Here is a 16123-nt window from a genome sequence, read left to right on the forward strand (position 1 = left end):
ACTTGCATTTAGCAAAACAGCTCCTGGCTGAAACCTTGGCAAGCCACTGCCAGTCAAATCAAATATTTGTCATTACAGTCAATGATCAGCGTTGCCACTGCCAGTCAGTGCAGACAATATTGATCTTGAGGGCCCAGTGGTTTGACTCAGCAGAAGACAGCTTCTTGTGTTCCTACAGAGAAGGGAAGTCAGCTGACCTGTAACAGTGGCCAGGCTCTGTGCGCCCAGCTCGGCCGGCCCGCTGGTTGGCAGATGCCTGAGACGTCCAGGTGACTCTGAAAGATGAGACTCCAGTGACTTTGTCATAGAAGCGTTTCTTGACCTTCCCACAGTCGACCACGTACTTGATGCCCGGGATGGTCAGGGATGTTTCAGCCACGTTGGTTGCTACAACACAGAGCCTGGTCCCAGGAGGATGGGGCCTAAAAACCTGGAGTACAGAAATAAAAGGGGGGGGGGGAGATCCTAGAAAAATCACCCAGGAATATGGAAACTGATGCCCACAACCTATAAATTCTGCAAGTGAGGCATATAACAAAGTGATGCAGCATCCAGTGCTCAGGGCTCTACCCAGCCAAGCCCTCCTTCCAGGATATTCTGTTTTATTCCCCTCTCTGCCAGCTTTCTGCCAATTCCTACTACTCAGCATTCTGTGCCCACTGAGCATGCTTGATTCTCACTGGGCTGGTTCTCAGGTGTTTTTTGGGCTTCTGCAAACCTGCCCAGACCATTCTCTTGTGTATGGGTTTACGGATGTTTTATAAAGGATCCATACTGGGAGAATGAGCTCATGGGTACATTTTCTGAGGAGCCAGGGAAATGAATCATTACCTTGGCTTGCTTTTCTGGTGCCAGCAAGGAGTAAAGTGGAAGAACATAAAGTGGGAGGGAAGAATCTGGGTTCTCACCTGTACACAAAATTAAAAAACACACACAATAGTAATAAGCAACAGCCTGCTGGCTGTCCAACTGACTTCACCATTTGAATCAACAGCCCCACCAGCACTCTACATTTTAAGCAGTATCATAACGCTTGGAACAGTCCTTGCTTCCTCAAAGAATCCTGGGAACTGTAGTTTGCAAAGTGTTGAGAGCTGTTAGGAGGCCCCTATTCCTTTCACAGAACTACAATTCCCAGAGTGGATTAACTGTCAGTTCCTCTTCACAGGGATCCCTGGGGAAACTTTGCAAAAATGGTGTGATTTATTTGGAGTGAGAGAGAAAATGCAACAAATAGAACAGAGCAGGATAAATTAGGGCACATCGGCAGAGCATGAGACTCTTAACTGAGCCCCATGTTGGGCGAAAGATTCCTGCACTGCAGGTGGTTGGAACTAGATGACCCTCCCAGTCCCTTCCAACTCTCATTCTATGATTCTATGTGCCATGACAGCTCAGTGATAAAGTCTGGTCCCAACATGTATAAACACAAGCCAGCCTCAGGGGTTGGTATATTTGGGCATCTTGCCAGCGAGGGACGTCTCTGGCAAGGGACCCCCCTAAGCCTGCACCTGTTCTTCATCACTGCAACCCACTCGCTTCCTCACCAGCCTCTTCCTCTGGCCTGAGCAACTGCGTCGGGGAGGAGGAGGAGCAGAAAATGCCAGTGCCCGCTTGCTCACTGACTTTCTGCCTGGCAAGCTAGTGGCAGGGTGGGGAAATGCATGAGGAGGAGTGGGGCAGCAGCAGATGATGACAGGAGCGAGGAAGGCTCACTGAGGAAGTCTTGCCCACGGGCCCTGCAGAAACTGAACCAACACTGCCTTAGCATATTTTCTAAGAGGCGAACCTTCTTCCAACCCATCATCTCCATATTCCAGGTCGAGATCTGAGCAAGCAGCATCAGCATCTTCTTCAGCTCCTGCATCTCTGTCTTCATCTCCTTCATCTACTGGCATAACAGAATAGTTATCCAGATCTATTTTGGGCAGCACCTGAAAGGATCAGGAGAAATGCACAAAGGGATCATGGCTTTCGAAGGCTGAAATTCAGAGCACATACAGGCACAGAGAGGCAGTGGTTTCTGAAACACTATTACAAAACAGCCACAGTCCCCTGGTCCCCTGTGGTTGACATGAGGCCCATGGAGGTGTCATGGAGGGGATGGTCGGATCCTGAGGAGGAATGTGAGGAGCTTGGAGAGTTAGAGCTGGAAGACCCTCGGAGGGTCCAAGTGGGATGGGAGATGGATTTGTGTCAGAGACTGGCTGGATGAAGAGGAGTGGTGGGAGGCAGCAGCCGGAGAACCCAAAGGAAGCCTGAGGAGGAAGGTTCAGAGCCAGGGTGGTGGTGGGACACTGAGGACAGATCAGAGGGGGAAGGAGGGGAGGAATGGTTGGATGCTGAAAAGGCAACAGCAAGAGGTGTGGAAAGCAGTGAAGACTCTGCTGATGAAGCAGAGGAGGGACAGATGCTGCACCAGCATCCCAGGAGCTGGGGGGAAGACTTAGAGGTAAGTAGAAGGTGAAGAGCTTCAGTCCTGGCATCTGTTTCACAGGGGCCAGTCTTGTGTGTTGGCATTGTTGCCGTATATGTTGCTTTCTTCAATGAAGAGCTAACTTTTCTGCTTGTGCCTTCTTCTTGAGTGCTGACCTGCATCTGACCCAGCCCTGAGAACCTGGGACCCCAATAAGTGTCTGGGACTGGGGAGGAGGCAAATGTATTGGAAATAAGGAGCATTTTCATGTGTCTGGATCAAAAGGCTGTTAATCTGGGGGACCCTATTGTGAAGCAGGGAAGTGCTGAGGAATCTGTCCCTATTTTGGCTTGCAATACAGTTTTCCCAGTGTGTGTGTGCACATGCGCGCACACATGCGCACGCACACACACACACCAGGTGTGGGGCAGCGAAAGAGATGGCTGCAAAGGAGCCTTGAACTGCTCCTCGGTGCCTTTTAAATTTGGTGCCAAATGCAAGCCCCGCCAGGGTTGGTTCCACTTGGGAGCCCTCAGTGAAAGCATACCACATTCTTTTTCCGTTTGGATTTCTTAAATCTTCGTATTTCTTCAGCCGAATCCTCCTTGTCTCCTCCACCGCCTGGGAAGAAGAAAGGAAGCAGCATCGACATCAATATTTTTACTTAAGAAAAAGGCTCACACCTTTTGGATTGTAGTAAAACCTCTAAGCAGCTTACTGTATTTATTATCAGTGAAAAGAGTTTAAATAATTAAAAACATTTAACGATAACGAAAATTGACAGTAAAAATGATTAAAACACCTTTAGGTTTGCCTAAACAAATATGTTTCAAGCTGGTGCTGAAAACAGTACAGTGACAGCACCTGTCAAAGAATAGTGAGGAGCCAAACTGAAAGATCCACTGCTCACAACTGTGGGATGAGTGTTATGTGGCAACTGTAACAGCAATAGCCCAAAGGAGGAGGTCCCTCAATAACACAAGCAAAAAAACCAAGTCACAGACCAAATACAAAATTACATCTCTCCCCAGTGATATTGTGAGGAGTCAAGCTAGGCTGCCTTCCATCACAGTAATTTCTGAAGTACTTAAAAATTATATATATTCGGAATTTTCAAGAAAATTCATTGGATGTTTGCAAGTTCTAGAGTTAAGAGAAAAACATATTCTTTATCCACTTTTCCATGCCATGCTGAATTTTATGAACTTTTAACAAGTCGCCTCTCACTCATTTTTCCTCTAAGCTAAAAAGTACGAAACCCTGCAGCTTTTCTTCATGGGGGAGTCGCTCCAACCCCTTGATAATTCAGGATGCCTTTTTCTGAACCTTTTCCAGCTCTAGAATACCCTCTTTGAGTTGAGCTGGCCAGAACAGAGACTCAAACTGTGGTCACCAGCATTTTGATATTGGCAGTTTTATTTTTAATAGAGCAATGTAAAGGGGAAGTGCAGCCAGTTCCAAACACGTTTGGTGTGTGAAACTGGCATAAATGTCTAGAGCTGTGCTTTGCTGCCTTTGGTGGTGAGCCATGGAGAATTGCAGCATGTAAAGTTCCCTGGCCGAAGGCGTCCTCCCAGACTTTCAGGGTGGCTTCACCCACCTCCGCAAGCTTCCAGGCCAGGTTTTGGCACTGCCAGGTTAACAGCCAGTCTTGGTCTGGCCTACCAGGGTGCTATACTTGGCTCTTGCTCAAATGCATGCTTTGCACCCAGGGCGCAAAATCATTCAACTCTGGGATTGCTGTTTTCCCTGCCACTGGACAAGGAAAAGCAGTGGCTGTCAGAGAAGTAACTTCTCACGCAAATTCTGTCCCTCAAGGACTTGAGGCAGGCCACGTGCAAAGGCTTGGAGAATGCTTTTAACAAATATGCTTTTTGGAAGAGTTGCAAGACTGCATTTATTGAGTTGGTACCATGCCAATTATTTGGGATTTTAATACAGAAATACCAATGCGTTTCTCTGAGGGCATCAGTTACCTTGGGGTGCATTTTTGCGGAAAGGGAACGATTTCCTCAGCCTCCTACACAGTGAATGTACTTCAGCCTGGCCAGTGAGGAACACCAGGATGCCCCCTGCAAGAAGATAAAATATCTTAAAATTAGGCCACAGGCATTGTGGAAGCGGGAAATGTGGCAAGAAGCACCAGTGTCTATGCTTTGAAATAAAACATTATTCAATGTCTTCTTCATAAAAACTGTCACAATTTTTTTTTTTAAGTCACAGAATTTTGTCGCATCAAGGCAACATCTGTACTATACATTTAAAGCAGTGTCATCCCACTTTAAACAGTCATGGCTTTCCCCATAGGATTCTGGGAACTATAGTTTCTTATGGGTGCTGTGGGCTGTTAGGAGGCCCTCTGTGCCCTTCACAGAGCGGTTGAATTGCCAATCCCTCTCCTCAGGGGATTTTCTCCAGTTCAGGCAAGTCTCTAATTTGGTTGGGACAACTAAAATATTCTTGCAATTCAGAAAGAATTTCAGCGTACTGAAACCATAAAGTGTTCTTTCCTGCCCCCACCTCTTAACCTTTAAGTATGTAATCATACGCCTCCGGCTCACTATTTATCTAAATTAAAAAGCCCCAAATGTGGCCAAGTTCCCTCCCGGGAGTGTTGTCTTCAGCCCCCTGATCATTCTGCCCTTTTCTGAACCTGCTCCAGGACATAAAAGAGAATCACTCCAGTTCCTTATTTGAAAGCTAATTTTATGGTTTTTATTACAGACAAAAGTCTGCACCAGTCAGCTTACCTGATGGCAACATTCGGTGAATTTTACAGACTTTCCGGAAACATTCTCCATTATAATCATCCAGTGGGGTCCTTTTGTTAAAATGAACTGCCACAGGAAATTGCCTTGCATCCACCTACAGAGAAAACAATACAGGTAAAGAAAGAGCAGTTGCCCAGAACGACAAAGCATGTCTATTTAGACCTGGGGAACCTCTGGCTCACAGGTCCCTTTTGGCCTGCCAGGGGCTCCAATTTGGCCTGTGAGGCCATTTCCTCCAAACCACACCCACCCACCTGTGATGCCAGCTAACGGGCAAGAAGATGTGGTTTAATCCTGCATTGGTTCTATGCCTCCAGCAGGGAACAGGATCATGAAGCCAAGGCAGCAGGATATAATCTCTGCTCTTAAATGAGCAGAGATTAAAGCCTTCTCGAAACAGGAATATGATGGGAGCTCTTTTAAAATGGTTCTCAAAAGTGTTTTTCTTTAAGCTTGTGCATCCCACCCTGCTGTTTGCCCACTCTCAGGAGAAGTGCAGGAGCTGTGCTTCTGAGAAAGCTGCAATCTCCACTCCTGAGCTGGAGACCGCCGTGCCTGAGGGAATTATTGCTAAAAAAATTATACTGCCCTATACCCACAAGTATAGATAGGAACCTCCCAGACTGCCAGGGCCCACAGGCCAGACACAGACACTTTCTTGAAGAACCAGGTCCCTCCTCTCACCCGCCCTGATACATGCCAGGAGGGAGGCTATGGGAGGAGGAGGAGGAGGAGTGCCCGTGCTCAGGCCTTTTAGGGCTCAGCAGCTCTCTCAAGGGGATGGAGTCTGGTGGATGCAGTCCAGAGACAGGAGACATCAAAGGCAGATGCAGGCCAGAATCCTTTGACCAGCCCTGCTCCCCTCTCCAGGCTTGCCACTTTCCCTGGGGCCTCTGGTGTTGGAACAAAACGTGACACCCAATCCAACCACTATCACCAGTTGAATGTCACACTGTTACCTGTATAACAGGAGGAGGACTGGCAAACAGTTTCTTGTTGGTGGTGAAATCTTCCACACGCAGTGTGGCAGACATGATGATCAGCTTCAGCGGATGTCCTTTCTGTCAATGTGTAAGAACAAAAACACAGGCAAGAAGGCAGGAGTTTTGGTTGGTGGAGATAAGATGTAGCCAAATCTGGAGGAACTTGATGTAAGATCTTTGAAGACTGTTCAGAAACTGCCCGCAGTATTCTAGCAGCTGAATGACAAATTAACTAGGCCTATGAGCATATTATGCTCAAAACCTATTTTTGAGATTTCCCCCAAAAAGCTCAACAACTTTGGCAACCCTACCTTATCTGTTCCTGGACCAAATTTAAAGTGCTGCTATTTATTCACTCTCTTACTTTCAGCATCAATGTGCCTTCTTTTCATGCAAAGTTTGCACATAAGTATTAAAATAGTAAGAATCAAATGGAAACTGTGAAACATCAGCTGTGAAACATCAGTTTAAGGAGCACTGGAGTCCTAGTATTTTCAATGCGTGAATGTAAGATCAAGCACATACGATTACAGTGGACCCTTGGTTTGTGAATGTGATCCGTGCGGGAGGCACATTTGCAACCCGCAGCGCCGCATCTGCGCACATGTGGGTCACAATTCGGCTCTTCAGCGCATGTGCAAGCGCCGAAACCCAGAAGTAACCCATTCCGGTACTTCTGGGTTTGGCACAGTGCGCAACCTGAAAACACGCAACCTGAAGTGTCTGTAAACCGAGGTAGGACTGTATTTGTAAAAACCAAAATAATGAAATGTTAGAATGCTATTGATACGTGACCCCCCTTTCCCTCCTTACCTTGGCTCTGAGTGGCACAATGCGTGATAAAAGACCAACCAGGATATCCGTATAGATGCTTCTTTCATGAGCTTCATCGAGAATAATGACCCGGTACTTGGTCAACAAGAAATCCTGGGAAGACCAAAAGGGTGGGTGGGTGTATGAGGAACACCACAACCACACATCAAAATTCAACCAGACTTATCAACTGATTTGATCTTTAAGGGGGAGTCTAAGCAGGCTGGGCTGATGGGAGTGGCAATCAAAAACATCTATGCCCCTAAGCCACTTCTTCAAACTGAACATGGTTCTGAGGACCTCACAAGGAAGTGCAAAACCCTTCTCTCATTCCTGAATCTGAATTCGGGGGGTTTTTTGCGGGGGGGACCTGTTGCCTAGTGACTCAGTCAATGACAACCCAACCAATTCAGCTCCACCCTGAGCTATCTCTTAGTCACCCTAAACCCAACCTGGTGCCTTCCACATCTTTTGGACTCCGACTCCCATCAGCCTCAGTAAACATGGCAGATGGCCAGAATAATGAAAGTCTGGAGGGCAGCAGGTTGGGGGGAACTGGCTGCGTCTAAAGTATGTCAACGTGTTAAAAAGTAGCATTACATAGGCACAGCTGCATTTCGTTTCTGAAAGGAAGAACCACCACCATACCTTCTGGATTTCCTTCAACAACACACCATCTGTCATGAATTTGATTTTGGTGTCATCTGTCACGTTTCCTTCGTAACGGATTTGGTATGAAATCACCCTGAGGACAGAGGATGAAAGGAACTCTGGGATCAACCCAACATCAAACAAACCAGCACTCTAGAACAGGGGTGGGCAACCTAAGGCCCGTGGGCAGATGCGGCCCAATCGCATTCTCAATCCGGCCCACAGAATCAGCGTGTTTTTACATTAGTAGAATGTGTCCTTTTATTTAAAATGCATATCTTGGTTATTTGTGGGGCATAGGAATTCGTTCATATTTTTTTTCAAAATATAGTTGTCCCCCACAAGGTCTGAGGGATGGTGGACCGGCCCACGGCTGAAAAAGGTGGCTGACCCCTGCTCTAGAACCACACACAGTCATAGAATGGTAGAGCTGGCAGGGACCCCAAGGGTCCTCTAGTCCAGCCCCCTGCCATGCAGGAATCTCAGCAAAAGCATAATGCTAGATGACCATCCAACCTCTGCTTAGAAACCTCCAGTGAAGTACGTAGACTCCACTTCCTTCTGATGGAGTCTGGACCACTGAACAGCTCTTACTGTCAGAAAGTTCTTCCCGATGTTTAGTCGGATTCTTTCTTGCAACTTGAGTCCATTGAATGGGGTCCTACCCTCCAGAGCAGCAGAAAACAAGCTTGCTGCCTCTTCCATGTGGCAGCCCTTAAGATATTTGAAGATGGCTATCATAACTCCTCTCTGTCCTCTTTTCCAGTGTTTGAAAGTATGACCCACTGAAATATTTTAGACCCATGGCATTTGCATTTTCAAGATCGAAGAGAACTGTTACACCGCTGGGACCTGGCTACAACCCCCTTCTAACTCACTCCTCCTTATAGCTACAGCTGCCTGCCCCATGGACACAACATCCCGCCCACAACACATCCCACTGTGTAGCCAAGCATTTTGAGTTGGACCACAGATGGCCTTCAGCCAGTGGGTTGGGGCCCACAGATGGGGCACAAGGCCATCCCAGGTGGGTTGCAGCAAGGCTGTTGCTGCTTCATCAGACCCCAGCTAAAGCTGACCGAACCAAAGGAGCACTGCCTGGGTTGGAACTCAATTCTTCTGGCGAGACATTCGTTTTATCAGTCTCCCTGGGCACTGCAAAGTGGTAGGAGAAAGGCAGGAGCATTTTCCAGTATGAAATGTATTTCTGGCCTGTTGTGTGTCCCACCTTCATGGGAGTCCTCTATGAAGCAGGAACAGCCATTCACATTCTAAGGCTTTCTAGACTTCTAGAATGGAAGTATGCTGGGCACTAGAATACACAAGTGTCTACTGAGGTGGGAAGCTCAACTGCACAGCGGTTGCCATTATGAGTCTGTTTTAAAAAACTCACTGGGTTTCAATAGCTCCTCGGCCTTTTGGTTAAGAACAAGTATACAAATCAACAGTTTTCATTTACTAGCTATGCTAAGAAAACACTATGTACCGTATTTTTCCGTCTATAAGACGCCCTCATGTATAAGACACCCCCTATTCTGGGGGACTCTGATTTAAGAAAATGGGGGGAGATGTATCCATGTATAAGATGTCCCCAAATTTTTGACATTATTTTTTAGGAAAAAAACCTAGCATTATACACAGAAAAATACGGTATACTTTTCTGTGGATTGCCATTTTACAGCTAATAATGTGCCCTATCAGAGCTATTATGTATAAATCAAAGCAAGTACTGTATGTGAGCATGGGTACCATGTGGCAGGAGAGGAGTTAGAGGTGGGTCAAGTGATGATCACTGAGCCAGAGTATGAACTCCAGCCAGGAAGGAAAGCACCTATTATGCATGCTCAGACCCCGACTCCTAAATGGCTGGGGTCTGCCCTGAGAAAAACCATCCCAGTAAAAACACCCGCTGGTGGCAACAAATCTCACACAGGACAGCATCTCTGTACTCTGGTAGGCATACTGAGACTTGCCCCATGTTGTTCACAATGTCCCAACTCTACCAGCCAATGACGTGCAGTGGAGAAGGGGGAACATGCAGAGTGATTGATGTCAGGATATGGGGTGACTTTATTACTTGGTCAAGGAGCAGGGGAATAATCAGAAGTGGGATGCAGTGAATGAGCAGCTCCACCTTGTGACAGCTCACTTTCCTGAGTTCTGAACACGTCCCAACAGTGGGCTGGCCAACATTTGTTCCCGGTTTCTCAACTCCTTTTCTGATGTCATCTGAAGCAGAGGCTTCCCCCAACCATCACTTGGCTGAAGGCACAGACCTTGGCTGGGGCCAAGGGGAGTTGGTAGGCCAAAACACTTGGAGAGAAGGCTGATCTAAAGCACACTTTCTGGAGTCTGTGCAAGTATGCTTACCTATGTGATAAGTTCATCTCCTTTGCAACACGCTGGGACATAGAAATTGCAGCCACACGCCGTGGTTCTGTGATTCCAATGATGCCGCCAGGCCTACAAGAGCAGTGAACGAAAGATTATTACTGTCAGCAAGGAAAGAAAAAAGGAGGGGGGGGGAGAAGATCATATTGCAACACAACCCCTGTTCCTGGTGCCTCGCAAGACGAAAAGAATCAGTTCTGCGAGTCTCTTCGTATTGCGGTTTTTTCGTCTTGCGAAGCAAGCCCATTAGCGGCTTAGCGCTATTAGCGGCATAGCGGATCAGCTGATAAGTGGCTTAGCGGATCAGCTGATAAGCGGCTTAACGGCTTAGCGGATCAGCTGTTAAGCGGCTTAGTGGCTTTGGGAAAAGGGGGGGGAGGGAAAAAAACCCCGCAGGAACTCGCAAGACATTTTCGTCTTGCGAAGCAAGCCCATAGGAAATTCGTTTTGCGAAGCACCTCCAAAATGGAAAACCCTTTCGTCTAGCGGGTTTTCCGTCTTGCGAGACATTCGTCTTGCGGGGCACCACTGTATCTTACTAACAGCCTGAACCCAAAGAAGGTGCAGTGGTTAGTGTCAGGCTAGGACATGGGAGACCAGGGTTCAAATCCCCACTTGGCCATGAAGTTCACAGGGTGATCTTCAGCCATCAATGTCTCTTAGCCTAACAACACAAGGTTGTTGCAAGGACAAAACAGTGAGGGGGAGAGGCATGTAATTGCCACCTTGAGATTCTTGGAGGAAGGCTGGGATAGAAACAAAACAGCAACAACTGCTGGCTGACTAGTGCAAATTAATGTTTGAGATTTACCCTCATGGCTGTGACACACTGACTCTCACAAATGCACAAAAATGTTGGTATGTCACAATGCCAAAAGTAGAAGCCACTACTGATGAGTTTCACTCTCCAATACCAGCCTTTACCCAGCCTGATGCTGCTGGACTACAACCCCCATCAGCTCTAGTCAGTGCGGCTAACGGTCAGGGATGATGGGTGTTGTCATCCACCATCATCTGGTGGGCACTTGGTTGGGCCAGGCTGTCTAGGCACAGCGATGCTCTGCTTTCTTGCCCTGGACCAGGCCCCTCTGCCACCCTTTGCCTGCGCAATTCCTTTCTGCTTACAGTGCACAGCCCCAGGCTTCTCTTATCTTTGGCTTCTCCGCTTCTTTCTAACTGCAAGACCCCACCAGATATTATTTCCTCTGCTCCCTGCTTTCCAGGCTTATTTTGCCCCAGGCCATTTATAAAAGCAACTGAAATCTTCATAGTGATATACATATATTTAAAGTCCCCGCCCAGACTCAACATCCAAGAGGCACAACACAAAAGAGAAAAGGAATGGGGAGAGAAGACAAGAGCAAGTGTTGTGGCATCTGCTCCTTCACTGGCTGTGCCACTTGCCCTTGCCATGATGCTGTTCCTGGGAGCTGAGACCAGTGTGTGCAGTCCCAGGGCAACAAGTTAAACCAGTCTGCTTCCTGAGCAAAGAAAACATAAGAAGCGGCCTTATGTTTAAGAAAGGTCCACTGAACTCAGTGATGTCTATACTGACTGGCAGCAGCTCTAAAGGAATTCAGGCTGGGTTCTCTCTAAGACCTACCAGGAGGTGCCAGGGATTGTACCTGCAACCTTCTGCATGCAGAAGCAGCCATTTCTGGAATCGCCTAGCATTCCTGTTTCCCTTCCAAAGCATACAGCCTCTCCTGTCTTTAAGTGCTATAAACCTTCAGAGCCCCTTCTCTGCTTGGTCCCTTCACTTGCTCCTCTTCTTCACAAGTTTCCTTCAGCCTCACTCTCTGCACGCCCTTCTCTCCCTTTCCTCTTTCCCATGGCACGGCCTACTTATCACCCTTGCTCTGGCCTCCTTGCTGCTCAGATATCCTGCATCCTGGGACCTCCTTCTAGTTTGCAATCTTCCTGTGGGCAAGATTATAATCCCAACCTAACAGACAACTTTCTTTTCCAGCACAGAAGCTGGGCTACAAACGGGTTTACTAGCTCCCCCTGAACACCTGAAGATTCTGTGCCATCACACCAGCTCAGCCAATCACTGTCAGGGTACAATTATTGTTTTTGGAGGGAACTCCATGGCGAAGGAGAAGGCAACTTGTCAAAGCACCAAAATCTAGGAACAATGATATTTTTTCCTCTTGGCATAAAATAAGTGGTGTTTCTTTAAAAGGTGTAATACCTGGCATATCCTGCTTCGTAGAGAAATTGAGGGACTTGCGTGGTCTTCCCACTGCCAGTTTCTCCACATATGATAACAATAGAGTTCTCATTGATGGCTTCCATTATGACTTGTTCTTCGGCAAGGATTGGGAGCTTCAGCCTGGCTTCCTTTCAAAGCAAAGTTACATCTTTACATAGGCAAAGGGTCAAATTACTGATTTAAAATGAATTAAAATGGCATCAAACAATTAATTTAAAGTAACTTCCAGTGGTGTAAGCTTAGGGTGCAGTCCTCTGCATGTTTACACAGATGTATGTCCCACTGTGTTCTGTGGAGCTTAATTATCAGTTAGTGTGTTTAGGGTTGCAGCCCTACGAATCAACATACAAGCAGTATCTTACTGCAATAGGAATTTAATCCTCTAAGGAAACCAGTAATCTAGTTTTTTTGCCATGCCCAAGAATTTTAAACAACCGTGGGTAATGTCAGATTTCTGACATTAGGCAAGTGCATAAATCTGAGGTAAAATTCACCTCATTACTTGGCAGAGTGTTACCAAAGGATACACAAGTGGTAAGCTTCCGTGGTGAAAAGTGGGAGACATATATTAAATGAAATAAACAATAATCACAACCACTTGGTGAAACAGCTGCCTGTCCCATCCTTCAGAGAGGCTTTTTTAATAAATAAATAAAAAACTGCTTTCCTGTTTCTCTATATCTCTGCCAGGGGTTCAAGTGTGAAGGGGGAAATTCTCCTCTCTGTGACAAGAAATTTAAGAGGCCAAAGATGGGCATGCCATCTGGTCTTCAGCATTGTCTGACCATGTAATGAGGAGAATTTCACCTCACATCCGTATGCAGAAGTTGAAAATTTTCCCTCACCATACTGAATGGTGAGACGGGCAAGTCTGAGGGCACGTGATGTAGACACCTTGATAAAGCTAGGCAGGGCCTAGTCTGGTTAGTGCATGTGGATGAATGACAGGATATATATGCACCAATACAGGCAGTAGCCACTGAGGTGCCTTCCAGATCATGTTGACTACAATTTCCCATCTTTCCAGCTAACTATCCATGCTGACTGGGGCTGATGGGAGCTGGAGTCCATCAACACTTTGGAGGGCACCTGAACTAAATAAATGAATATGAGCTCTTTAGGTCCAAATGTTGACCTCCTCTTCAGCATCTGTCCAGCTCCAAGGTCACAAATATAATGTGCCCAAGAACAATTAAATCAAAAGATTCCACATCTCAAAACATCCCGTTTATTGTTAACACAAATACTAAAAGGCATTTTGTGCATGCAATCTGCATGCACTTCTGCAGAGAAAAGTGTCATGAATCTCGCATGGGTGACCCACTGTTGCTGCTGCTGCTTGTGATGCAACAGGGTGCATTTTTGGCTTGTTTGCATTCAAAACTGACCTGAATCTCGGGGGATCTGTCCACTGGGATGAACACAGTAGGCCCCAGTGATGGCTTGGGAGCATGAAAATGTTGCTTCGGTGTGCTGGGTGGAGATGCAATGGCTTTCTTTGGCTCCGCAGGCAGCAGGATAGTGCTAGGAACCTCTGGGGCTGCCCTTTCTGCCTGCTCTTCTGGCTCCTTTTCCTCCTCTTCCTCTGAGGAAATCTCAGACTCCTCTTCAGACTCCAGTTCAGGTCTGCATCTTTTTCTGTTTGCACCACCGACGCTTTTAATTTTTTCTGGATGAATGGCACTCACTTCTTGGATTGCCCTGAAACACCCATGTCACATTGACACACGAGACAAGTCCACCCCAAAGCACATCTAAGATCGTGAGATGCAACACAGCAGGGATAAGGAACTATTTTTCTGTCAGGGGCCACAAGCCAAAGCCAAATGTGGAGGAAATTGGAGCAAGAAGTGGGTGGAGTCTGCAGCATTGCATCTCTCTCTCTGCCACTCCCTCACTCACTTTCTTTGCCACCCTGTCTGTTTCTCTCCCTCTTTCTCCAATCCCCACTCTCTTATTCACACCCTCTGTGCCATCTCCCTCTCATACACATACTCTTTCTCACTTCACCCGTCTCTTTCTGTTCCCGTCTCTCTGTGTGTGTGTGTGTCCCCCCATCTTTCTCCACCCTACCCATCCCTCACTTTCTCTCTCTGTTCCCCACCCCTCCAGCTCTCTGCAGCATTTGGAGGACCATATGGAACGAGGCAGGGACTGCATTCAGCCCCTGGGCTACAGGCTGCCCATCCTGCTTTATAGAACCAGAGACACCAGCTAAGAAGATGCACTCTGAAAGCTGGAGATGTCAAGGGAAGCTACAGGGGGAGAACACCCCACACCTGCTGTGAATCACAAAAAGGCCAAAGAAGGGAAGAGTATGTCCACACTGCAACAAGAGCAAGAATCTGGACGTACCCAGAACTTACCGTTTAGGCTGGTACATCCGGTCCCCGGTCCCGATTTTGGACGTGGTATAAAACATCTTCATCTCGGCCTCGGAAGCCTGGACTTCACTCAGCTTTCTCAGCAACTCCGCTCGCTAGGATTAGAAAGAGTTGTTTGAAGCAAGTCTGCCCTAGGAGGCGTTCACACTAGGATAGCACTGTTTAGTGATGGCTTCCCCCAGATAATTGTGGGAGCTGTAGTTTGTTAAGGGCGCTGAGAGTTGCTAGGAGACCCCCCTGCACAGAGCTACAGTTCTCAAAAATGGAAGAGGAGAGTTAACTCCTCTTCCCAGGGCACTCTAGGAATTGTAGCTCTGAGATGGGAAGAAGGTCTTCTAACAACTCTCGGCACTCTTAAAAAACTACAGCTCCCCAGATTCTTTGGGGAACGCCAAGCGGTATCATATGCTTCAAATGAACGGTGTGAATACAGGCCTCGCTAATACTGGGTGGTGTGTAAGATTTTCCTAACAGTTCAAATACAGTGGGAAGCAAAATGAAGAGTGCCTTGTATATGCTGTGATGCCACAGAACTTCCCTCACCCTGCAAAAAGTGGAGCAGGGGGAGAGACTGGCAGAGGGGCTCGACTGAGATGCCAGCTCCACTGGGTTCCTCCTCACCCAGAACTGCTTACATTCTAGCAGGGCATTATTTTAAAAATTGCATCTTTAAAAACCAATACCAATGTTTGCTTGATTTCCTTTTCCTGCCTTATCCTATTTTTCTTTTATGTTGTATGATCCTAAAACCGCTGGTCCATCTATCTCAATATTGTTTACACTGACTGGCAGGAGCTCTCCTGGGTTTCAGACAGCGGATACTCCCAGCCCTTCCCAAAGGATGCCGCGGGCCACATGTCTCCTTGGTGTTCTCTTGGCCTCCACACTCCAAAACATACCTTTTCCTTCTTTGCTTTCTGTTCCAAAACCTTCTGCAGGATTTTTTTCTGCTTCTTGGTCAGCGGCTTCTTTTCTGGGGCCTTTTCAGAAGTTACTTTTTTATCCTTGGTTTTCTGTGATGGGAGGACCAGGGCGTTACTCTCATCCACCCCTTTTGAAATGGCTTCATCTGGAACAACAGAAAGAAGGGCTTGTTTTGGTCAGCACAATATTGAAACGGGGAGTGGGGGGACCTGTGGCCTTTCAGACGTTGCTGGGACTGCAGCATTTGGTGGGACACATGTTCCCCATCCCAGCTTGAAGTATTTTCAGCACAATCTTGTGCATGTTTGCTCCAGTGTGTGCCCTGTTCAGCTTAGTGACATAAGAACATCAGGACAGCCTCCTGGATCAGGTCAGTGGTCCATCTAATCCAGTACCGGTATTTTCTCACAGTGACCAGCCAGATTACTGCAGGAAGCACACAAGCAGGACCTGAGCACAACACCACTCTCCCCTCTTGCAGTTTTAAAGGTGGGTGTAGCAATGAATACAAATTTAGCCTTTGCACAGTTGGCTACTTTCTACACACACAGCCCTTTGTATCCTCCCAACCAGAC

General features: G+C 47.2%; 1 protein-coding gene across 2 annotated transcripts in view; it reads right to left on the reverse strand.

The window, feature by feature from the left end:
- Positions 1–16123, reverse strand: part of DHX37 (DEAH-box helicase 37) — a 32299-nt gene that overhangs the window by 15460 nt on the left and 716 nt on the right. Inside the window, exons 2-15 of one of the 2 annotated variants that reach the window (XM_083716994.1) lie at positions 15524–15693; positions 14607–14719; positions 13629–13941; positions 12220–12368; positions 10005–10097; positions 7632–7728; positions 6984–7097; positions 6147–6248; positions 5167–5281; positions 4393–4488; positions 2964–3037; positions 1790–1934; positions 832–908; positions 198–430 (exon numbers count right to left, since the gene is read on the reverse strand). In XM_083716994.1, the coding sequence (XP_083573120.1) occupies positions 198–430; positions 832–908; positions 1790–1934; positions 2964–3037; positions 4393–4488; positions 5167–5281; positions 6147–6248; positions 6984–7097; positions 7632–7728; positions 10005–10097; positions 12220–12368; positions 13629–13941; positions 14607–14719; positions 15524–15693 (1891 nt within the window). The remainder of the gene's footprint in view (positions 1–197; positions 431–831; positions 909–1789; positions 1935–2963; positions 3038–4392; positions 4489–5166; positions 5282–6146; positions 6249–6983; positions 7098–7631; positions 7729–10004; positions 10098–12219; positions 12369–13628; positions 13942–14606; positions 14720–15523; positions 15694–16123) is intronic. The other variant, XM_083716995.1, reaches the window with a different exon arrangement.

The sequence above is a fragment of the Podarcis gaigeae genome (assembly GCF_964106915.1).
Source record: "Podarcis gaigeae genome assembly, chromosome: 16".
Taxonomy (NCBI): domain Eukaryota; kingdom Metazoa; phylum Chordata; class Lepidosauria; order Squamata; family Lacertidae; genus Podarcis; species Podarcis gaigeae.